Source organism: Phodopus roborovskii, unplaced genomic scaffold, assembly GCF_943737965.1.
Source record: "Phodopus roborovskii unplaced genomic scaffold, PHOROB, whole genome shotgun sequence".
Classification (NCBI taxonomy): Eukaryota; Metazoa; Chordata; class Mammalia; order Rodentia; family Cricetidae; genus Phodopus; species Phodopus roborovskii.
The window spans coordinates 15,296,740-15,321,241 of NW_026126629.1; the positions used below are offsets into that span (position 1 = coordinate 15,296,740).

Here is a 24,502-nt window from a genome sequence, read left to right on the forward strand (position 1 = left end):
CTCTTAGCTCCTCGGTGCACCAAGAACACCAAGTGTGATGCTGCGGCGTCTAGCTCAGATGTGGAGAGCCAGCTGTTTACTGTGTGCTGAGGTCTCAGCTCTCCATTCCTCCTGTGCTCTACATGCTGTCTCTGTGTTTTTCCCACCCTCTTCATTGAAGCCACCCACATAGATGTCCTAGGGAGCAATGCAGACTTTCCCCAAGACTCAATAGAGGGGTCTTGGTGTCACCTTCCTGACAGAGCTTACACCCTATGTTCTTTCCACCAGGAAGTCAACTGGAGGCTTTTTTCTCCCCTTTACAAAACACAGCATCCTTCCTTCATGGCCTCTGTCACCTCTTCTGGTCACTTTATGTTCTTCTTCTGATCAATATGCAAACTAGTCATGCCAAGCTTATGGCTCGTTGTCAGCTGTTCATGCTTAGAAGGAAAGGGTTCCCAGCAGGAGAGCGAATCTGTTCCCTGGAACATGAGCAGGCACTGCCATAGGGTTTCCTTAGAAGAAAATCTGGCAAGAGGTTCCCAAGAAGAGGCTTTCTTTATCCTGCTTCCTTCCTCAGCCCCACCCCTCCCAGTATTCCAGATCCTTCAATGAAGACTGGGGTCTCAGCAGACACCCCAACCCCTGCCCTGGCCTGGAACCAGAGGGTGCAAGCCTCTTGATTCTGTCTCTCTCCTTTTCTGACTTTAATTTGTTGAGGGGTGTCCTCATGGGCAGAGGCTTCCATGTCCCCAAATCTCAGCAGCCCCAGGGCTCTGGGGCAGAGGCTGTGCATGCCCTAGTTCCATTATGCTCAGGAGAAAAGTACCAAGTTAAGTCTGCAGCCACTTGGGGCCGTAGGCTCACTCACTCAAGTGGCCATGTGAGCAGAAGAAAGCACCTTTGTCCCTCATATTCTGCTTTCAGATTGCTGAGGGGACTCACTTCTCAGTGGCCAGAGCCACACCCTGCCTCCAGAGTTAGAGGCTGAGCCCCAGGGCCTGCTGATCCATCCTCTGGGCTGATGACAGCTCCATCCCTGCTCGTTTGGCCTCCCACATTGGCCCCTAGTATTGTGGCATGCTGGCAAGTCTGCAAGCCACAGCTGCAGACTGGGACAGCTGAGCACCGCAGTCTGAGCAGACCCGGGAGGCCTCCTCCCTGTCTTTTGCTCTCCCCTCAGTCTCCCTCCTCAGTGCATGCCTCTTCTTGTCTTTTCTTTGGCTAGCCAGGAATTTCCCCACAGTATCAGACAGTCTAGGTTCACCAGATTCATAGGAGTTCTAGAATTGTCCTTCACTTTGTCGTTGAGCGCTGATGACAAACTGTCTTTGCACCTCAGTGGACTCTGTTTAAACTGGAAATTCATCTGGCAACTGGCCGTGTCCCATTTTGCACCTCCTTTGTCTGTATGAGATGTGGCTGTGAGTGCTTGCAGGGCGGTATGGGCCACAGGGCCTTTGCTGGTGCTTCTTCCACGACTTCACCCAGACCCTGGAGAGGCAGGTATGTGGCAGGGGGAAAGGCTCAGCACTTAGATGGCAGTTTCACTGTTGAACTTCTGTGTGGCTTTGGACTACTCGTGTGGACATCTCTGAGCCTCTGGTATAATGCAAAGTCAGGTCAGACCAGTGTTTTACAACTATGTTAGCAACCAGCAGCTCCCACTTTTGTGCAAGAATCTTATAGCGTTCCAATGTGCGTGCTGGGTTCCAGGAGTAGGGTGAGAGGGTGCCAGGTCACACGGATGGGAAAGGGGACCTCTGTGAACACAGCGATGTGGGGATGCAAGGAGCATGGCCTGGGGACTGTGACTATGTGTAACCGTAAGACCAGCTGAGCCTAACATCAGTCTTTCTGGTGCAGGCATGCTGGCAGCTCATTTTTAAATTGGACTTTCCATTTTGAGGTAATTATCAATTTACTTGCAGTTGTAAGAAATAACAGAGATGCCGGGTAGTGGTGGCACATGCCTTAAATTCCAGCACTCAGGAGGCAGAGGCTGGAGGGTCTCTGAGTTAGACACCCACCTGGTCTATAGAGCGTGTTCCAGAACAGCCAGAGCTACACAAAGAAACCCTGTCTAAAACAAAAACAAACAAATAACAGAAGGACGGAAGGAAGGAAGTGAGTGAGTGAGGAAAGAAGGAAGGAAGGAGGAAGGAAGGAAAGAAGTTAGGGAGGGAGGGGAGACTCCTTGCCTTTTTTCCATTTCTGTTTCCACTGACAAAGTCTTATAGCATAGCACAACATCACACTGATAATGATGACATCACTTCAACCCCGAACATAGACTGTCCCACACCTAAGACTGTTACACATGTCTCCATACAGACACACACACACACACACACACACACACACACACACACATACACACACACAGACACGCTACCCACCCCCCTTACCCGTGACCAGCAATGGAATCATATAGCATATGATCATTTTAGGGTTGGCTTTTTCTATTAGCAAAATTCCTTTGGACTTTTTATAAGTTGTTGAGTGAACCAATACAGATTCACACGGTGTCCCTTACCCCCCCCCCCACACACACACCCTGTTTCCAAAATCCAAAGTGTCGCAAACCTGAAACTTTTCTGAGCACCGTGAATACCAAAGGTGGAAAATTTTACCTTTGACCTCATGTCAAAACAGATTCTAAGCCAGGTGTGGTGGCACATGCTTTTAATCCCAGCACTTGGGAAGCAGAGGCGGGAGGATCTCTGTGAGTTCAAGGATAGACGGCTTTACATAGAGTTCCAGAGCAGCTACATAGCAAGACCTTGTCTCAAAAAGAACAGAAACAATAGACACGGATACCAGGCTTGGGGGCAGCTCAGCAGCAGAGGGCTTGTCTACATGCATGAGACCCTGGGTGCAGTCTTCAGGGCAAGAACAGTGGTGGGAACAAAACACAGGTCTCATAAAAATACTATGTTCAAGTTTGTGGAGAAAGTGTATATGTAATATAAATGAATTTTATGTCGGGTCCCCAAGACATAATATTTTCAAATATTCCAAAATCATCTAAAATCCAAGACAGTTCTGTCCCATGCATTTTGGATCAAGGTGATTCAGCCTGGAGTTCATTTGTCCCTTTTTACTGTTAAGTAGTGTCCCAAGATGTGGACATAGCAGTTAGATTTTTGTTTTTGTTTTCACCTAGTTTGTAAATATTCACAGTGCGACCTCTGGACCCAATGCCAGCACGGCGTTTTTTTGTTTTGTTTTGTTTTGTTTTTTTAACTGTGTCTCGGTTCAGGTCGAGTGCACTGTGTTTATGGTTAGATGTGGATCCTGCTATGGAGGTGCTAGGGGCCCTTCTGTCAGGAAGGATGGGACCCCCACATCACTGGCTGGCCTTTCCCTGCTCCCCCTTCTTCCTTTTCTACATGTTGGTCTCTGGGTGCCCGAACTGCACCTTCGCCTGGGCAACTATGGGTTGGGCCTCCCCGTGGCCCCACTGACAGGAAATAGTGGGTCCCGCCCCTTTGTACCTTGGGCAGTGAGTATGCGTGTGTGCTTGTGAACTGGGGTGGGCCTGGGCTATTCTCAGGCCTGGGCATGCAGGAACCCAGGGTAGCATGTGAAGACTTCTTTCTGGAGATGGTGAAGATGAGAAAGGCCGGGCAGTACAGGGAGGGAGGTGACAGGTCTAATCACCAGTCATCATAGAAGTGAAGTGTCCCTTCTTGGTGCCCAGCCAGAGGACAGAGACTGTTCTAGACCTGCCTGACTGTTTAGTTCAGTTTCAAGAGCCCACAGCCAAAGCAGCTCTGCCCAGCTGTAGCCACATGGGCCAGAAAGCCTCCCTTTGCCCACTCTAGCCATTGGCCCTCTAACCAGGCCCCTAGTCTATACTTCTCCTCCCAAGTGAGGCAGAGACTTCTGTCCCTCCATTTTGTCCCAGAACTCTTGCCCCATCCAACCCAAGCCTGCCCTCTGGAGAGTGGGTACCTCAAGGATGGCATCATTCATCCCCACCCCTCCCTTTGCCCCAGCTTCAGGCAGGGGTATAGTGGACATGTCCCCTAACCCCTCTCTTTCTCCCTCCCTTTCTCTTTCTCTTTCTCTGTCTCTGTCTCTCTCTCTCTGTCTCTGTCTCTGTGCCACAGGGAAAGGTTTGAAACGGAACGTAACAGCCCACGTTTTGCCAAATTGCGCAACTGGCACCATGGCCTGTCAGCCCAAATCCTTAATGTTAAAAGCTAAAAGGCTGCCTGGATTCCCCTGGCCCAAGGCAGGCTGGACCCCCCTCTCTCCCCACAGATCTGGCATGTGAGCCCTATGGTGATGCTTGATAATAAACGACTGTGCGGAGGGGGTGGGGGGCACCTCTGTTAGCCAACACTAGCACTTCTGCTCTTTGCTCATCCCAGAGTTGGCAGCTGGGGCCAGTGTCATGTACTCAGAATCTCCTTCCTACCTCTCCAGTCCCCAGCCCAGTGTGACCATCTCAGGTCCCACAAGCAGAGCCTCTGAACACCCCTTCTGCAAACCCTTAGCTGTAGTCCAGAGAGGACACAGCAGGCTTTGCTGGCCTAACCCTGCCAAACAATGGAAACAGAGCGGCCACTGCTCATTTGCCCACCCCCCTCAGCACCTGGCCTGATACTCACCTGGAACACGTTGGCTGCAGATCAGGGTCTCGGGTGGGCACCCTCTTCTCTGTACCTGTGTGCTGGCTTCATAGTTCTTTCTCGTGTACGTACAAGCATGCTCGTTATGAAATAAAGAGGATTTGAAATGAACAAACCAAGCCCCAATCATGCTGTGCCTGTGTGTGTGCCCTGCACCCCACCTTGATAGGGCCTTAAAGGACAGTGTCTAGGACAGAGAGGCAGGGATAGTACCTAGCAGGTGGGGATCCAGTGCCCCTCTGCTCACTGCTGCTTTCCTATAACCCTGGCTAAGGATGCCAGAGTGAGGGGTCCACACTGAGTAGTCTGCCTCTTTTAGGACAATGTGGATGGAGTTGTGTGTGGCTACCCCAGGATTGTGGCTTCTCCTGCTACACTCAGTTATGACTGACAGGTGGCGCCATCTTCCCTCACCATCAGGAAAAAAGCCTTTCACCCAAGCCATTCATACTCAGGTTCAGCATTGTCTGGGTGGTCTGAGAAGTACTCCAATAAGCACACCTAGACAATGGGACAGTTTACAGGAAAGCCCAGAAGATGGGGAGGTCACGGGGGGTTGTGACAGGGAGCTGGAAGGACATAGCCAAGTCTTGGTGATAGGAGTGTAGGGGAAGGCCACCAGCTGGATCTTGCTTTTGGCCCCTACCTGTGGCCTTGTGCTACTCTGCAGCATTTAGCCAAGCTAATCAGAGCAGCCTTGGCTGACAAGTTCCAGCCCCCACCAGCAGGCTTGTTTCAAAGCCAACACTCCACCTACCTGCCCAGCACGCAACCTGGTTCCTTGATACATGGAAACATGGGTTAAGGACATAAGGACAATGGCATTGGGGAAATGAAGGAGGTACAGAGGACCAACCCTCAGGATGCCCTACCTCCTCCGAGACCGGATGGCCAAACCCTCTTCCCACCCCTGCTGTCTGAAAATACTTTCTCTCTGGCGAGCTCACTCGGATTGGCCAGCCAGGGAAGCTGCTCGCTCCTCTCCTACCCTGAGATGGTCTCCCTAATCTCTATACCAGTCTGTTCTCCTTAGCCTCCCACCCCTCCCTTCTTCTAATAGCCGGATGCCAGGGCCAGTCCAAACAGTCGTCATCCTGTCTGGGACATAAACCTGGGGAGGACAAGTGACATCTACCTTCATCTAGGCAAGCGGGAACTCACCCATATTTAGACTGATGACTTGCAAGGCCCAAGAGCAGGTTGTAGAGTAGGAGGTAGCCAGACACAGAGAGGTAGTAGTGGTCCCAGGCAGTGGGGATCCTGTGGATGAGAAAGGACCTGAGATGGTCACTCAAAGCTGTTGGACTCGCAACCTCTTGTCACCAGTCCCGGGACTCTTAGTGCTTTCTTGGAGCCAATTGGTTAAAGCACTAAAGTGTTCTTATTTGCTTTCTAGCATCCTGGTATCCTTCAGCTTCTCTAGGCCACTGTGAGCAGCATCTGGTACAGCTCCAGGCCAAGGACTCACATAGTAAATAGAGCTCCCCTCACTTAGCATCCTATGTCTGTGAGGGAGGCTCCTGGCTACCATCATTGCTAACAGACTCAGAAAGGGACAGTGTAACTGTAACCACAATACAAGGTTGATATTGTAGACTCCAGACGGAGAAGTCCCTCTAGCTGGAGGGTGAGATAGGGCTCCCTGGAAGAAGGGGTTAGTGTTCTTGCTCTTGAGGGATGGGGTACGTATAGATAGGGCCTCTGGGCAGGCTTTTTTTTTTTTTTTTAAAGATTTGTTTATTTATTATGTTTTCACTAGTCTATCTTTATGGCAGAAGAGGGCATCATATCTTACTACAGATGATAGTGAGCCACCATGTGGTTTCTGGGAATTGAACTCAGTACCTCTGGAAGAGCAGCCAGTGCTCTTAGCCGCTGAGCCATCTCTCCAGCCCCTGGACAGGCTGTTTAATATGAAGGCACAGAGATGCTGAGACAAAGAAAGGGATGGAAGATCCTAGCATGATCATTTTGACCAGGAAGAAAGGACTGCAGAGAAGGTCATAAAGAGCCAGATACAGAATTCCAGGCTATGGGGTTTGGAATGCATTTTGAGGGCAAAGTGGAATGGGCAAAGTTTGCAGGGTGCCATTCGCACTGCAGCTGATAGGCAGCTTTCACAAAGACCATGGTGCACTGGGGCCCTGGCCTTGTCACGAAGTGGCATAGCTGAACTCCCCTGAGCTACAATCACCAGGATGAAAGATAGAATGTGGACCAGGGGGATGGCAGCATAAACAATTTTATGCCCAACACCTAAATGGTAGTCTCTCATCAACCAATCAACAGGAACCGTTGTCCTTCGCTGTCTTAGCTGACAGGCAGCACTGACACCCTAATCATGGCAAATCCCCTTCACACCGCTGGAACCAATCATAGTACACCATCACCAACTGCTCCAGCCTGAGTCCAGTGGCCACAAATCCCAAGACCTGTCACCTCCACTAGTATCAACCCATCTGTTCCAGACCCACAGTCATCAACCACAACATAAACAGAATTCCAATTCCTACCACCAAGGGCCACCACACAGAGTGAGAGCCGGGGCCCACCTTGATACCTCCCAGACAGAGGAAAACACAGACTGTAAGAGGGACTACACGGCCAGACCTGCTATCTGGTCACACTCTCCCTTAGGCAGCCAAGAGCCTCTGAGTCTAGCTTACTTAGGTTTTATTTTTAACTAGATGCTTAAATTATGGGTTAGGGGGTAGAGTGTGCTTACTGAATATATAAGGCTCTGAATTCTAGGCCCAACCTCCAAAAATTTTTTTAATTAAAAAAAAAAAAAAGGAATTTGAATTATAACAAAGTCAGGAAGCAGCTGTGGGACTGCAGACCAGGCCCAGATCTCATGGGCACTCTCTTTAGGACTAAAGTCAAGGGTGTGTAAGTTCTCTACAATGCTTGCTTGCTGGTGCCTGCCTTTTAGAATTTCTGGAGACCTGTGGATCTTCATGCAGAAACTGGCCTGGAACAAGAACTCAAGATCCTTCAGGATGTACTCTGATGTCTCTTCTCCCCTGTCTAGACCCTGGTGGCTGCAGAGAGTGATCCTAGATAGGATGCACTCAGCCAGCAAGAACTGAGAGTAGCAGGCACATGTGTGTACATGTGCCCCTGGTGGTGACCTTTGGCCCTATGGCCAATGGTGAATTTTTCTGGGGCCTACATCCAGCTCCAAGTTCTTTGCCTGAAATCCAGGATTTGTTTGGAACTATTGCTAGGGAAATATGACTCTCATCCTGTGTAGGGTCTTCAGTTTTCAGTGGTCCACTGGAAATGTGGGATGGAACCAGGGAGGGGCACAGAGGTCAGCGTAGCAGGGTTCAAGATCTACAGTTTCCCTGGGGTAGCCACACAATCAGCACAACTTTCAAGAGCTAGGTGTCTCACAGAGGATGAGCAAGTGGCTACATAGAAGAGTCAAGGACAGCACTGCCCAAGACCTCCTCTCTGACAACTAAGCCATGAAAGGCCTGGGCAGGACGTAGCTAACACCCTTGCCTATTTGAATGTGCTCTTTGTTCTGGGATAGCCAGCCCACAACTTTACTTCTTGTGCAGCTCTGATACTTGTATTCAGCTTTGTACCTTTTTCCTTTCTTACTGGATGGAGATCAGCTAGGAGATGCTTTGGTAAGCAGCTTGTGGCTTCCTTGCATTCCTATCTGGGACAGACAGAGATAGCTAACAACTTGCTGCTCCATGTGTGGTCCATAGACCAGGGAACTTGCTATAATAAATCAGACTCAGCCCCACTCCAAACTCAATAGACTAGAAGCTGCTGTGTGATTATTTTCTGTTTGTTTTGTTTTGAGGCAGGGTCTCATGATATAGCCCAAGCTGTCCTGGAACTTGTATGCAACCCAGACTGGCCTCAAATTCTCAAAGCCTCCTAAATCCTGGGATAACTGGTGTGTATCACCTAGCTGTGTGATGTTTCACAGGAGAGGCAATGTCCCTCAACCCCAGGTTCCTTGTCTCCAGGGACCAATAACCCTAATCATCCAGGGAGGTTGGGAGGATAAGGGGAAAGAACCGGCTAACACTGGCACTGTAGAGTGCTTGGAAGAGGGAATTGGTGACATGTTACTTGGGTCCAGTAAGAATCCGGCTTTGATGGGAGGCAGATTCTACTTGGCTGAGCACAAGAAGAGGTCTCTTTCTACCTCTCTGAGATACTGGTTAAGGCTTCAAATCAAAATGACCATCAGTCATTTTTGTTCCCATGGGTAAGTTCCAGAGCCTTGAGGACATGAATTCGGTTTCCATTTCCTCACTTATTAAATAGGGCTGATTAGACCCCATTGAGAGGGCTGTTGTGAGACATTAAAGGGATAATGATGGAAACATAGTATAGAGTGAGTAAATAAATGGCATGGTTCTGGGGCAGCTATTGCAACTTTTAGGAATTTCATTTGTTCTGTTACTACTGTTGCAAAAAGAAATGCCAATCAAAGATCTAAGAATGAGCTGGGGATGGTGGTACTTTCCTGTGGTCCCAATTCACAGAGAAGCTGAAGCAGGAGTTAGAGACCAACCCTTTAGAAAGAGGGGGAGGGGCAGGGCAGGAAGTGTATGTCTCTGCTTTCTCATGATTTGTATGGGAGGGTCGGGGTTGTAGGGAGAGCTTCTTGGGGAAGGGGTACACATACATATTTCTGTGCATATGTCTGGAAGTCAGAGGTCAGTATCAAGTGTCTTCCTCAACTGCTGTCTACTTTAGTTTTTGAGACATGGTCACCCACTGAACCTGAACCTGAAGATCAGCTGGCTAGCAAGTACCAGAGATTCTCTTGTCTTAATTTTCCCAGTGCTAGAATTACAGGCTGCTGCACCTCACGTTTTATTTCTTATGTGGATGCTAGGAATCTGAATTCAAGACCTTGTGCTTAAGCAGCAAGCATTTTGTTTTGTTTTGTTTTTTGAGACAGGGTTTCTCTGTGAGACGATCCTGGCCATCCTGGAACTTGCTTTGTAGACCAGGCTGGCCTCAAACTCACAGAGCTCCTCCTGCCTCTGCCTCCTAAGTGCTGGGATTAAAGGCATAAGTTACCACTGCCTGGCTAAGCAGCAAGCATTTTACTGACTGAGACATCTCCCCAGGCCTATAATTGAATTTTCATTGTCTGTCCCATTCAGAGGAAGCAGAACTTATCCTATCAATCCACAACTCTGACTGATCTGTTTTAGAGGGGTTCTAGGAACAGTCTGTGCTTACAGAACACTCAGGCGTTCAGGTGGAGGCATGTGGGCATCTGGTCTACCTGTACTTAGTATGGGCTGGTGCATATCTTGTCCATCCTACCTGATCACACTGCTCCACACAGGCAGAGTGGCTGCTTCTCTACTTCAGGTAGAAAGAGCTTTCAGTCTACTTATGCTTAGAACCATGTTCATGTCATTCTTGAATGTGTACCACACCTGGGCTACCTGGTGACATGAAGACCTATGAGCTCAGTAGGGTCTACCTGTGCCCTCCTCACAGGTCCTGCCACTCCTCAGAGTATGTCATGAAAGGGGGCACAAATTTCTGTATCCCTGAACTGTCCTTGACCACAGTGGTCTAGGTAACTTTGGTCTTCTTTCCATGGTAATGTCTGTCCTTCTTCAGTTGGATGTACTATCGGTGCCTTGGGCTAAAAACCCACATTCTCATGGCTCTAGAGTCTAGGACTTTCACACTCAAATATCTTTTGAGGGGGACACTATGGATAGCATCTTTCCCCAGACGTAATTTATGCCCCTGACTGAACGTGCAAACAGTAGGGAAAAGGCTAAGGCAGACTGGGTAGGGAGGTAACTAGATGTCCTTTGCCACTGCATTGTAGTTTCCTGAGAAAGGAAAACCAGAAAGTACCAAAAACCTGAGGGGTAAACATCCCTCCAAGATCAAGCTGCCAGGCCCCTCCCTGAGGTCTGCTCATGCCCTCCTGGGATTCAAGGGGTGCTCTTTCCCAGCACCTGAGGTTGTGTCCTCACACCTGGGTCCTGCTCTGTGTGTAGAACAGATGGCGCGTTCCACCCACCCCCTCCCACCCCACACCATGTAGAGGATCTCACCAGACCTGGGGCCCACATGACCTGTTGTCTTTTTGATCCCACCTCATCAGCACCCCTATTGAGCATGCTCCAGTGTGCACCAGCCAGGCCACTCCCCCGCTGCTGCCTGCTTCTGCCCAGCCGCCCGCTGCTGCCTCTCCCATTGCGGCCTCGCCAACCCTGGCCACAACTGCTGCTGCCCATGCTGCCACTGCCTCTGCTGCAGGTCCTGCCTCAAGCCCTGTGGAGAGTCCCAGGTAACTGGTCCACAGATGCCAGACCTAACATTGGGAAAAGGTGGCAAGAAAGGACCCACCCTAAGTCTCTTTGTGGGCAGCTAGGTCCAAATAGTTAGGTCCCTGATATGTTTCCAAGGAAGCCAATGCTGGTACTGCCTGGTGCATAGTGTGAAGGGGAAGTCAGGATGTATTTTGTGGGGTACACCAGCCATGATTAATGAGAGAGTTTTGTTGTCACTCTGCTCCCTCAGGGGAACATCCCTAGTGATCGTGTCACACATACATGTGGGTATGCATGTGAACACGAGTAACACGTCACACATACACAGTCTCTGTCCTTAGAACTCAGAAAGGGAAGATGATAGTCATCCCCATGGGCTGGAAGAAATCAAGGAAGGCTCCTTGGAGGTGGGAATGTTGAACTAGTCAGGTCAGGTAACCTAGCTACTAACTTGCCTTATCCTTTCTTCTCTTGATGTAGAAGCGTTCTAACTTTAGATGTTCCCTAAAGCAATAGGATTTAACTCTCTCTCTCAGTGCAGAGCTTTACTGTTTGAAACCTTGAGAAAGTGATTTAACCTCTGACCCTATGTCCTCATCAGTTAAACTGTCTAAAGTACATGTATATCGAGGTCATTACTGGAAAGATTTGCCCATAAAACACTTCGCACACATGAAACACTTAAAGTAAATGCGTTGAATTCCTGCATCTCAGCCTTCCTGGGCACCTACCAAAACAGAGGCCAAAGGAAGAGGGCCTGTAGGGAAGAGGGTGGGTCACTCCAGCATGGCCAGCTGCTACAACAGCAGGGCTGGTCCAGTTGTTTCTCCAGGCTTCCAGGAACTGCTCAGTTGTTGTTTTCAGTCAGGACCCAGATTTCCAAGCCCCCAGGGAAAACATGCCTCTTTGGGTCGGAGTGTATCGGGTCATGGTGCAGCCTGAGGCAGCTTCCCAGCATGCCATATGGCACCAAGACCAACCTTTCTCCAGCCCAATTCAATCACTAGGGTGAGCCTGATCCTGGCTTCCAGAGTGTTCTGTCCCAATTTCCCACAACAGGCTTAAGCAAACTGCCTCCCCTGGTTCCCCTGCAGACCCCCTTCTTGTTAGAGTCTGATGAAAGATGAGAAATGCCCCTGCTGTGGGGGGGACGCCTCCCAATTTGCATAGATAGGGAAAAAGAAGTGCTGAGCAGTCTAGCCCTTACCCTGCCTCTCACTGAAGGACAAACTCCAGCTCCAGGCTCCAGTTCTCCACGTGTGGGCACTCACTGCCGATGGCCTCAGGACCCCCATGAGGGTGAATTCTTTCTTTTCCTTACCTTACCAAGAGAGCAGAGGACTATCCCACAGGGCATTAGGCTACACCAGGAGGGGTCAGAGGGTGCACTCTGAGCTCAGATACCTCCCTTCCTTGCATGTGGGTTCAAAAGGAGCTGGAGCTAGAGTTGCTCATTGGATGTGTACTTTGGCCCTTCACCAGATGTCTTCAGCTTCTGGCCATGACCCACTGACCTGTAGCCCCACCCACACACACAGAAGCTGGGCACTCTTTGCATATGGTGTCTTCCTCTCCACCAATGTGCTTACTCCTCTGCTCTTAGCACGGGGATTCAGACACAGAAGGGCAAGGGAAGCCTTAACCCATGTGGTGGGAAGCGAAGGATGCCCAGCCCCCAAGTCTGGGAAGCCAGCTCTGAAGATTACCTTTGCCTTGCCTGGGACAGTTTGCAGACTGCCCTGAATCCACTTAGGTTATTGGTGGCAGGTTGTTACACCAGGGCCATCCCTTCCAGAGACCAAGACAAGAAGGCAATCCTTCATCTTACAATTGGCCCAGGTCCAGTGGGCCATAGGAAAGAGATGGAAGAAAGAGAGTTGCTAAAGGCCAGGGGTATAGTTCTCCAGCACCCGGCCAATGCACTGACCCATTTGCTGCATAAAGTCAAGTGTCTCCCTTAGGATATATAACATGTAAGAAGAGAAAGATATTCGTTAATCTGAGATGAAGAAAAATGGTTTCACAAACAAATGAGATGGGAAATAGTGCATCAGACAAGATTAAATAGCTGTTGGACTCTGGAAGTTCCTGGAGCTGTCAGCTCCCCCAAGAGAGAGGCCAAGTCCAGCATTTCCTGAGGGCAAAGAACTGGGACACTTTCCACACACCTCCTTGCTACCATTGTCCTTGAGCCACATGTGGGGAAAGGCTGCTTGCTCGAGGACCTTGACAGCTGAGCCAATGGGAGGAAGCAATGGGGATTGTCTACAGTGGTTTGCTGGTGGGCCTCCTCACTCCTTCCCATGAACATTTTTTTTTTTTTTGCCCCCAAAACATGAGACTAATTTCTTCCTCCAGCAGCAACATAAAAGAGATGAGGAGACCAGGTGGCCAGAGTGTCCCACAAAGTAGAGTAGCTGTGACTATCTTGGGCCTTTGCCGTGGTCCCCAGTCCTACCACTACAATTCCCTCTGCGGATGACGCGTTCTCATTGTGTTCTTTTGCCTGGCTGGTACCTTCCCTCCCTTTTTCCCAAGGCAGAAGTACTAGCCACAGGGACTAGCTTGCTCCCCTCTAAGAACCTTTGGCGTCTTTGTAGACTCTGGAAACAATCCAATGGGTGTTTCTATCATGGTCCTGCCTAGAGATCAGACAGCAAACCTGCCATGGCTTTAGGTACCAGAGCGGACGGTTCTTGTCATAACTCTCCTATCTTGGTTTCAGGCCACAAGCCTCTGCCTACAGCCCTGCGGCAGCCACTTCTCCAGCACCCTCTGCCCACACCAGCTACAGTGAGGGTCAAGCTGCCCCTGCACCCAAGCCCAGGGTGGTAACCACTGCGAGCATCCGGCCTTCTGTCTACCAGCCAGGTGAGAGTCACAGGGAAGTGAAGGCAGGGGTTCAAAGGGTCATCTGCACCAAGACGCAGAAGACACAGGCTTAGTTCCCATTTCCCTCTCCTGGTTATAGGGTAGAATCTTAGGGAGGCTTCAAGGTTTGACCTTGGAAGGCAGGGCTGGAGCCATATAGCTCTTAGGGAAAGGACAGTTATGGCTGAATTTTTCCAGACTAAGTTGAGAGAAAAGAGGGCTGGGGTGGAAGAGCAGGGTGGCAGAGTACAAAGCTGTTTCTCCAAGAATCTAGGTTGACCTCAAACCGGAAGACAAGAAACTATAACAAAAAAGCCCCAGGCTTTAGGCCAGCTTACTGTGTCATTTTGTCCTTTGAGCAAGCTGCTCAACCAGTCTAGTGTGTGGTTTCCTCAGGTGACACAGGATAGCTGGGGCGCATGTGACATAGCAGTAGAGGGTCTACTCATAGTGGACCCAAGACAGAACTCATTGGTTGCAGTCCTGACTCTGGCCCCTTCCAGTCAGTGCCTAGAGTTTTCTTACAGTGCCAAGAGGTAGCCTATGTCTTCTAATTTCTCAGGCAGAGTCAGCCCAAGGTAGTTCTCAGACTGGTGCATGGCCCACTTTCCTGTCAGCCATTGCTCCAAGAACCCAAAAGCATTCTGGTTTTTTTGTTTTGTTTTGTTTTGTTTTGTTTCAGGTTAGAGGAAGGTCCCATGTACTCTGGCTCTGCCTATAGGAAGGTCCTTGACATCCAAGCCCTGAGTCTAGTCACTGTTTTTCTTCCTGTTGGTTTCTGACCTTGAACTTTAGGAGGGCAGGGCTGTGCCAGATTTTCTTTTTGTGTATGCCTGACTTGAGCTTGCCATGAGTAGACATCCAACAAAGGTGTAGAAAAAGACAAGGTCTAGCGGTGTCAACTTGGTGGTAGAGTGTGTGCCTAGCATGTGTGAAGACTCTGAGTTTACACACACACACACACACACACACACACACACACACACACACATGCAGGCTTGTATTCTGTACTCTGGCAGCTGTACACACACAGTGAATGATCCTTAAGTAGTCTTATAATGATCACATGGTGTTCATTCCATGGGTGGACAACATAGGATTGTAGGTGGGCACAAAATTTCCACTTAAACATTATACCTTCATAGCCAGGCAGTGGTGGCACACCCCTTCAATCCCAGCACTCAGGAGGCAGAGGCAGGTAGATCCCTGTGAGTTCAAGGCCAGCCTGGTCTACAGAGTGAGTTCTAGGACAGCTAGAGCTACAGAAACAGACCCTGTCTTGAAAAACAAAAACAAGAATAAAACATTATACTTTCAGCATATAGTTATAGTTATCTTGAATTTATAAAAAGCAATGATGATTTGCATTTACTATTAAAATACAAATGTTTTTATCTCCTCAAAATTATTATACACATGTAATTTGCTTTGCTTTTGAGACAGGGTCTCTCTATGTAGCCCTGACAGTCCTGGAACTCACTCTGTAGATCAGAGTGACCTCCAACTCAGATATCCATCTGCCTCTGCCTCCCAAGTACTGAGTCTAAAGGCGTGTGCCACCACCACCCAGCACACATAAAAATTTTCATTTTTGTTTGTTGGCAGGGTGGTTCATGTAGCCCAGGCTGGCTGTTGATCCTCCTGCCTGGACCTCCCAAGTACTGGGATTATAAACATGTGCCACCACACCCAGGTTTTAATAGACTTTTTAAAGAACAGTTTTCAGTTCAAAGTAAAATTGAAGGAAAGGTGTCATTTCCCAAATGTCCTTTCCCGTCACCCCATGCACACAGCACACACACACACACCCCATGCACATACCGTTTATGGTAAACTGATGCAGGGAGTAACAGACGTTTAGGAAAGGCATGGGTCATTTCAAGGTAGAAGGACTTGTGTTCTACAAGTGTGGACTGGCCAAGTAGCCTTGAGGTAAAATATAGCACATGTAAAGTCTAGCCTACAAAGCCGTACTGTTAAGGCATGAGCAAGACCCTAGGAAGTTTTCCTCGGGGGGGGGGCCTTGCTTGGGGAAGCACACACTTGTTGAGTTGGGCAGAGGAAACATTATCAGTCCCCTGCTGTATAAAGCTCACTAACAGCAGAATTGTGTGGACAGCAACTTATTTTAGCTTGGGAGGAACACACAGCCTGCCATAAGTAATAGGCAAACTACCTCACCTCTGAGACCTGAACTTTCTCATTTGAGTAAGATAGGAGAGGTCTCTGCAGATGAAATGAAGTCTCCAGCTTGATGCCATCCCTGGGCCAAGGAAAGGAAGTTCGGAGGTCAAAATCGCCACAGGCTGAAGTGGCATTTTGGAAGGGGATCGGTACAAATGTATTTAGGAGACAGAGAAAACTCCCAGGGGCAGGCTGGACACACAGGAAGTAGCTTGCAGAAGGAGGATGGAGTCGTGTCAGATGCAGGTGAGGCCTTGTGCTTGCACAAGGAAGATCTTTCTTTCCAGGCAGCACCGCCCCGGGCTTCCGACACCTTCTCTGGCCGGTCCTCCGCAGGCCCGCCAGGGGGCGGCCCGGCGCGGCTTTGCTGCTGCTCCTCCAGCTCCGGCCTAGGCGGGCCAGACGTGCAGGAGCCCAGGCCTCTCCGCTGTTCCCATGCGGTGCAGACGTTAACTCATTGCTGCCTGGAGCAGAGGAGAGGCCTGCCTCCACCCGAAGCCGGGCTCCGGGGGCGGCTGACGGTCTGCCAGGCCCCGGGAGCAGTGCGTGTCCGCGCCCAGCTCCGCTGCCGGGCTTCGTGGACCAGGGTACCGCTGAGTACTAGCAGCCTGCTTGCGGCCAGTCCCCGGCCGCAGCTTCCGGCTGGCGTTCGAGCTGGGATCTTATCTCCGGCGCCGGGGCTGGGCGTCCGCTCCCCAGAACACCTGGGGCCCGGGCCTGCTTGACCAGTGGGCGGAGGACACTGTGGGCCCGGGGACGGCCACGTTGGCCCGCGGGCCGGGCGGCGACCCGGGCGCTCGCTGAGGACAGAGCCCGGGCCGGAGTGACTCAGATCACCTTGTTTAATTACACAGTCCCGGGCCGCCGAGTGCGATAGGAGCCCTTTGAACGTGCCAATTAGGGATGAAATATCACCTTCTAATTTGAACCGGCTTAATTCCGTCACGTAGAAATAGCAACAGCCCGGGGCTCCGGGGTGGGATATCAGGCCTCTTCTGGCATTGGGGGCGGTGGAGGGGAGAAGCAGGCAAGATGGGGGGACCCCTGCGCTCCCTCCCCATGGATCTGCCAGGCAGGCGAGCCATCCGCTCCAAGCGGAAAGTCCTCCTCTGGCTGCGTAGCACCAGTGGGAAGGAGGTAGCTAACCCTGCTCCGGATTCCAGCCTTCCTCTCCGAAACCTGGTGCTGGGGTTTGGAAAACAAAGGAGGTTCAGGGAGTCCGAAGGACTCGGATGGGAGGAAGAGAATGTCCACCCTGCAGAGGGGGTGCTTGAACGGGGAGGCAGAAAGGTGGGCGAAGGCGGGGTTTACTTGGAAGGGGCACGCGGAAGCCTATTTATGCATTCCGAGTGGTTTAGAGGGATCTGGAGTCAAGTGGGGAGTATGTTTCAGGTCGGAAGCTTGCAAGCTGGCTGACCTTGAGTGGTCGCTTAAGCTCTCCAAGTTGTCTATAAAGTTGACCTACAAATATTTTGCCTTCTCATAGACAGTTAAACAAAATCCTGTGCATCCCTGTAGAAGCCAACAGCCTTGGCAGCCATCCAAGAGGAACACATTTTTAAAAAGAAAGCGGGTGAAACTGATTTAAATACATTTTATTTAGCTCAGCATATGAAATTGTCAGGAAATTGTTGTTTTGTTTTGTTGTGGGCTTTTGTTTTGTTTTGTTTTTTTCCGGGACACGGTTTTTCTATGTAGCCCTGATTGTTTTGGAACACTCTCTGTAGGCCAGGCTAGCCTAGATTCAAAGATCCACCTACCTCTACTTCCTAATGCTGGGATTAAAGGTATGTGCCACAACACCTGGCATGTGTGTGTGTATGTGTGTGTGTGTGTGTGTGTGTGTGTGTAATTTATTTTATGTGCATAGTTGTTTTGCCTTCATGTGAGGGTGTTGGATCCCCTGGAACTGGAGTTCAGATAGTTGTGAGCTGCCATGTGAGTACTGGGAATTGAACCCAGGTCCTCCAGAAGAGTAGCCAGTGCTCTTAACTGCTGAGTCATCTCTCCAGAACCACACCTTCAGCACCCCCCTTTAACTGCTTGTATGTATGTATGTATGTATGTATGTATGTATGTATGTATATGTATGTGTCTGTGTGTGGTTATATGCACTTGAGTGCAGGTGCCTACACAGGCCTGAAGAAGCTTGAATTTAAGGTAGTTAGGAGCTGTAAGGCCCTAGCTTTGGGAATCCATTTCCAGTCTTCTATAAGAGCAGTACAGCTCTTAACTACTGGGGATCTTTCCAGATGTAGCTCAGTATATTTAAAAATGTTTTAGAGCTGAACACTGTACTGGTATGTACTAGCTATCTGGGAAACTGAGACAGGAAGGTCATGAGATCAGTCTGGATAACATACCGAGACCGGTGGACCGTTGGTCAAGAGCACTAGCTGTTCTTCCATAGGACCCACAACCAGCTCCTAACCACCTATAACTCCAGTTCCAGAGGATGTGCACCCTCTTTAGGCTTCCCCAGGTACCAGGCATGCAAGTGGTATGGAGACATACATGCAGGCAAGCATCTGCTCATATTTAATAAAGAAATAAACAAATACTGTTTAACATATAATCAGCATAAGCTAATTGTTACTGAGATGATTTATATTATTTCATTAAATCTCCAAATTTGTAACACTTAATAACACACCTCAATTTAGACTACCAACATTTCAGGTACTTAGAGACCATGTAAGACCATAGTGTGGACCTCATAGGGCTTTTGCTCATAATCCCTTTTAGAACTGGGGTAGGAGCACATGCCTGTAATTCAGCACTCAGGAGGCTGAGGCACACTGAAATTTTGAGGCTAGACTGGGCTCTATGTAAGAAAAAAAATACAAAAGGCTTGGACGGATGTAATGGTGCTTGTACTGGTGCTTCCCAATAATTGGGAAGCAGAGGCAAATTGATCTCTGAGTTCCAGGACAATCAGGGCTAGACAAAGAAACAAACAAGACAGAAGGAACGAAAAGGAAAAAAAAATCAAGCAAAAAATAACGCTCATACCATAATCACTTCTGTTTTTCTTTTTCTTTTTTTTTTTTTTTGAGACAGGGTTTCTCACTCTGTAGACCAGGCTGGCCTTGAACTCATAGAAATGGACCTGCCTCTGCCTCCCTGAGAGCTGGGATTAAGGCATGCCACCGCCATCTGCTTATAATCACTTTTATCAGAGGACTGTGGTTTATAAAACAAGGAAGAAGCAAAAGATGGATAGAACAAATGAAATGAAAAGCAAAGAAAAAGGAAGGCATAACTCGTATAGAACCTGAAAGTATGCAAAAAGAGCGATGAAGCTGCTTTGAAATTCTGTGGGATAGCCTCTCCCCATTCTCTTTCTCTAACAGTACCCCTAAAGTCACCCTTGTCCCTAGCATTTTGAGACCCTCTGGACACTATGAGGAAAGGTAACACTGTTGAAGTGGGTGGCAACACCTTGAGTTTGGGACTTACAACTCTACAAAATTCATGTGCAATGTCACTCCTCTAGGTTCGCACCACACCCCATGAGGTAGGCAGGACATCATTCATTCCATCACCAGAAAATAGGTTCAATTCCTGTCTATCTGACTTCAGAGAATCACACCTCCCTCCCCACTACCATCCTCCAGTACACCTGCTCAGGGCTTTCCACATGACAACTAGAAGGCCTTGAGATGAGCCCTATAGTACATTCCAATCTTGAAATTCAGATGTTACTGTCCTATTCTCAGTCACATTTGCGCGTGCGTGCACACACACACACATACACACACACACACACACACACACACACACAAAATCAGGTACTAAATTAAGCCCTACATTTCTTATTTTCCCTAATCCTTACAATAATTCCAATACCACTTTTAGACAAAGAAACTGGCCCAGAGAGGTTAAGGAGTTTATTTACCCAAGGATTCACAGCTAGAAAGTCTTAGGAGTGTGAAACCGGGGCTCTTCTGAAGGAGGGGTGCTACCATGGAGCCCAGAGTCTTAAAGATGCTAGGCAAGTGCTCTAACCACTGAGTCCCAAGCCTCAGATTAGGGCTTTTGATGACCATGCTTCCTTGCAGAGCACTAGTCTCCTCTGGGGGTTGAAAGTGACTTCTCCTTGATGTTATACACCGATGGAAATTGCATTTGTGGGCAGCTTGAAGTTCAGGAAGGTTTGGAGTCTTGCTCTGCTGCTTCCTCTGAGCTCTTTTTGCCCTCCAGTGTAAAAGGGAATAATGCAGAATCTGACTCAGTTGCCCAACCTGCTATGTGTCTCACCCACATTGTAAATGGGAGGAAGATTCCAGGTGGAGAATCTACCTTTGGGAGACAGTATCACTCCCAAGATGGCTCTGGGGCAGGGCTGTGGGAGGCTTTACATGCTATTACTATAGTCACAGCCCTAGCCATCCTTTAGCAAGGGGATGCAGCGCTCTGCACTTCCCAGATCTAAAGTGCCAGTCGTCTGGGAATAAAAGGCATAGAGCTGGAGCTGCCCAAGATGGCTCAGGGTACCAGATGGGAAAAAGAGACCAGACAGGGCCATGGTTCTGAGACCAGCTATGATCCAGAGAGAGCTGTTTCAGTACAATCCATCCCAGCCAGGGCTGGCTTGGATGTGGGCAGGGAGGCTATCATGAAATGCTCCCTGATGGGTAAGATAGACACTGGGAGCAGAGGTGAGGCTTCTAGAACCACCTTTGCTATAGTCAGAGAACTGCCTGGACCATGAGCTCAGGACACACAGCAGGATCTATTCAGCTGTCTCTGCTGTGGGGATCACAACAGCAACATCTTGGGTTCTGAGAGCCCTGGCAGAGTGCTTTGTGTTAGCAAATGTGATGTCCCTTCTGTGTGATGAACTCAGTTTCTCCACCCTCAGTGAAGGCAAGTAAGAGGTTTCAGGGGAAGTGCAGCACAGTCTTGTCCCTAATGGTAATCTCTAGGGTGTCTCTCTGTTTGCACCAAGGTGATATAGGAGTGCAGGGGTTCCGGCAGGGACAGACAGGGACCAACTGAGCAGCTAGCCCTGGGCTGCATGGCATGGCACTCACACCTCTGCCAGGGTTCACTGAGTGACTAAGGTAGGTGGGGACCTCTCACATCAAGACAGAATTTCTTCCCAGCACAAACCAAGTCAAACTGTTTTCTAATACAGTCATGGTAGCTAAACTTGAAACATGAACCTGATAACCGGGCTTCCTGGACTTCTGCTCTCCCTTGAAGACTAGACTAGTTACAGGTTAAAAAAAAAAAAAAAAAAAAAAAAAAAAAAAAAAAACCCATTCTGATTAAGATGTCTGGGAGTCAGACACCATCCAGGGCATCACTGAAAGCATCTTCCACTCCAGGCTCTTACCCACTTCCTGTCCCAGACACTCCCTCCTTGCTCCCACCCTTTATAGGACCAGGGCAGCCTAGGCTTGGCAGAACGCCACCCTGAACAGCTGTAATATTTATAGCTACATCCCTTCTGGGGCCTGTGCTAACTCCCCAGGGTTCTGCTGCCACCCTTGTTTATCTGGGTTCTTGCTGAGAATGGAAATCTTGTTCACTAAGAAGTTCAGGCATGTGGTTCTGTAGCTTAGCAGTAGTATTTCTGCTTAGTGTGCTGGAGTCCCTGGTTTCTTTCCACAGCGTGGGCACGCGCATATACACACACACACACACACACCACTTTCCTTTAACAATTGGAGTTATACTGTTCCAATATTAAGTTCATCTTTTATGGTTCTCTGGCTGGGGTGACAGATGAGGGAGAGTGAATTCCTAACTCATATTCTTTGGGTGTTTTTGGCTTGCAGTGCCTGCATCTACCTACAGCCCATCCCCAGGAGCCAATTACAGTCCAACTCCCTATACCCCCTCACCTGCTCCTGCTTATACCCCCTCACCTGCACCCACCTATTCCCCATCCCCTGCACCAGCTTATACCCCCTCACCTGCCCCGAACTATAACCCTGCACCATCGGCAGCCTACAGTGGAGGCCCTGCAGAGTCCACCAGCCGCCCACCCTGGGTGACTGATGACAGCTTCTCTCAGAAGTTTGCTCCTGGAAAGAGCACTACCTCTGTCAGCAAGCAGACCCTGCCCCGGGGCGCTCCAGCCTACAACCCAACAGGTCCACAGGTGACCCCTCTTGCCAGGGGCACCTTCCAGAGAGCTGAACGCTTCCCAGCTAGCAGCCGGACTCCCCTCTGTGGCCACTGCAACAATGTCATCAGGTACAGGCTTTGGTATGGGAGGGGTGGCAGAAAGGAGGGCAGATATAGGCAAAAGCCAGCCCCACAGGGCAGCCTCGGGTCTCTCTGGATCACCTCTATGAGCTTTAGCTTCAATACCTGTGTGACACCCACATCCCTGGGGAGTTGGGAGGATTCCATGAGGTAAGTGGGTGAAGCTCCCAGCTTGGTCCCTGATGCCATGAGCTCCCCCTTGGGCTAAGGCTGGGTTCTGGGAATCTTCAGCCTTGTTGTCAGTAGGTTTATTGAGCACATTGCAAGCTGAGTGACAGTGCTGGTTTTGACCCAGCTTTCCTGTAGAGTTACTTCTGGATCTTTCCACAGACAGTCTCATGCCTCTTATGACTCTGATAGACACTTCACTGAAATTAAAGCAAGCAATGTCCCTTAGAAGCCAGGGGTCTCAGACCATAATTGTTAAATGCAGTATGTCTATGTATATGTGTGGTATGCGCTCCCATATGTGAAAAATGAACTCTTTAAGAAACAAGCGGAGGCTAGGCATGGTGGTGCACACCTTTGGTCCCCAGCACTAGGGAGGCAGAAGCAGGTGTATTTTTGTAAGTTCAAAGCTAGGTGCTTCTAAAAGCTTTCCAGGACAGCCATGGCTAGAAAGTAAGCTCCTGTCCCCAAAACAGAAACAAAATGAGAAGAGAAGAACTAGAAAACACAGAACTGAAAAAGTTAGAACATGAGGTTTTCTTATAGCTCCAGTGTTCTGAATACTAACCAGAAACTGAACCTTCATGTTTGTAGTCTACTGCTTCCTGGCCCTGTGACCTTGAATGAGTTCCTTGGCCTTCCCGTGTCTCTGTTTTCTTTACTGATAATCAGCCATCATAATAGCTCCTCCTTCAAAGAATTGTTTTGAGAATGAAATATATTAACATGTGTAGGATTGTTCTTGAGGAGTATCTAGCACACAGGAGTTTAATAAAGGTTAGCTACCGTCATCATTGCTCTCAGAATAGCCTGTGAAACACTGAACTCTGTGATGCTTACTCAGGCCTCTGTGGTAGGTGTTTGGATTGCTTTCAGGTTCTGTTTGTTAGGTTTTGGATTGTGGTGTTCCTTTATGACAGAGTCTCACTGTGTAGCCCTGGCTAGCCTGGAACTTACTATGTAGACTATTCAGGCTTTACACTGCCTGCCAAGGGCTGGTGTCCACCCCCATGCCCCATCTTCTGGTTCTGGTTATTGCTACTGACATGACAATAGACATCTTCTGCATGAAGCTTCCTCAGAATTGCATGTTATTTCATTAGAGCAATTCTCAAAGTGGGCATTACTAGGTAAATGTATGATATTGCTGGAGTTCGTAAAATATTTGGTTCTAATTTCTGAGGCTTACTTTAATGCTTTTCCCTACCATGCCAGGGGCCCTTTCTTGGTAGCCATGGGCCGCTCTTGGCATCCAGAAGAGTTCAATTGTGCCTACTGCAAGAACTCCCTAGCAGATGTATGCTTCGTGGAGGAGCAGAACAATGTTTACTGTGAACGGTGCTATGAGCAGTTTTTTGCCCCGCTCTGTGCCAAATGCAACACCAAGATCATGGGGGTAAGTGGGCGGCATCCCTCTCCTTTGACCCTCATCCTTTCTTCCACTGGACTGACTTCCTCCCTTCCTCTAAAGTTTTGTGATCCCACTAGATCTATCAACAAATGGCTGAAAAAGGGGAGAACAAGTCTGTCTTCATCCTAGAATGGAATCGGTTTGCCACTAACTACCGAACCAGGGAGCTAATTAACTTGGGCAAGCAATGACAGACACATATGCCACCAGCTTCAAATGGTGCTGGGGCTCTGAAAAGCAAGTTCTTGCTTCACAGCCTGACCTCACCCCTCATCTGTCTTTGGCCCTGACTCCCAGTGTCCTTTTGACAAAGCGGCCCTAGTAAGCAGGACCTCCCTTCTCCACCCTCCCCTCCTACCCCTAGCACCTGCTTTGTGAGCCCTCCTGTCCCATTCCCTAGCTACTTGGACAGCAGCCAGGCCTGGTGCAGAAGCCAAGCCCAGCTCCCTTTCTCCTGGGAAGCTTTCTGTCCTGAACTCAGAGTCTTTCCTCCAGGAAGTGATGCACGCTCTGAGACAGACATGGCATACTACCTGCTTCGTCTGTGCAGCCTGCAAGAAGCCCTTTGGAAACAGCCTCTTCCACATGGAGGATGGAGAGCCATACTGCGAGAAAGGTAGGTGTGTGAGATATGGTGCAGAGAGGGTACAATATAACACCGTGCTAGAAAACCCTGTACCATGTCCCATCTGGGTTGACAGGCAGGCATAGGAAACCAAGTCCTGCCTGTGTCCGCTCACATC

At 49.3% G+C, this 24,502-nt stretch overlaps 1 protein-coding gene across 2 annotated transcripts in view; it reads left to right on the forward strand.

Moving 5' to 3' along the window:
- Ldb3 (LIM domain binding 3) overlaps window positions 1-24,502 on the forward strand; it is a 58,228-nt gene that overhangs the window by 22,771 nt on the left and 10,955 nt on the right. For both annotated transcript variants that reach the window (XM_051206892.1, XM_051206893.1), the window contains 4 exons: window positions 13,632-13,777; window positions 21,748-22,168; window positions 23,564-23,744; window positions 24,255-24,375. In XM_051206892.1, the coding sequence (XP_051062849.1) occupies window positions 13,632-13,777; window positions 21,748-22,168; window positions 23,564-23,744; window positions 24,255-24,375 (869 nt within the window). The remainder of the gene's footprint in view (window positions 1-13,631; window positions 13,778-21,747; window positions 22,169-23,563; window positions 23,745-24,254; window positions 24,376-24,502) is intronic.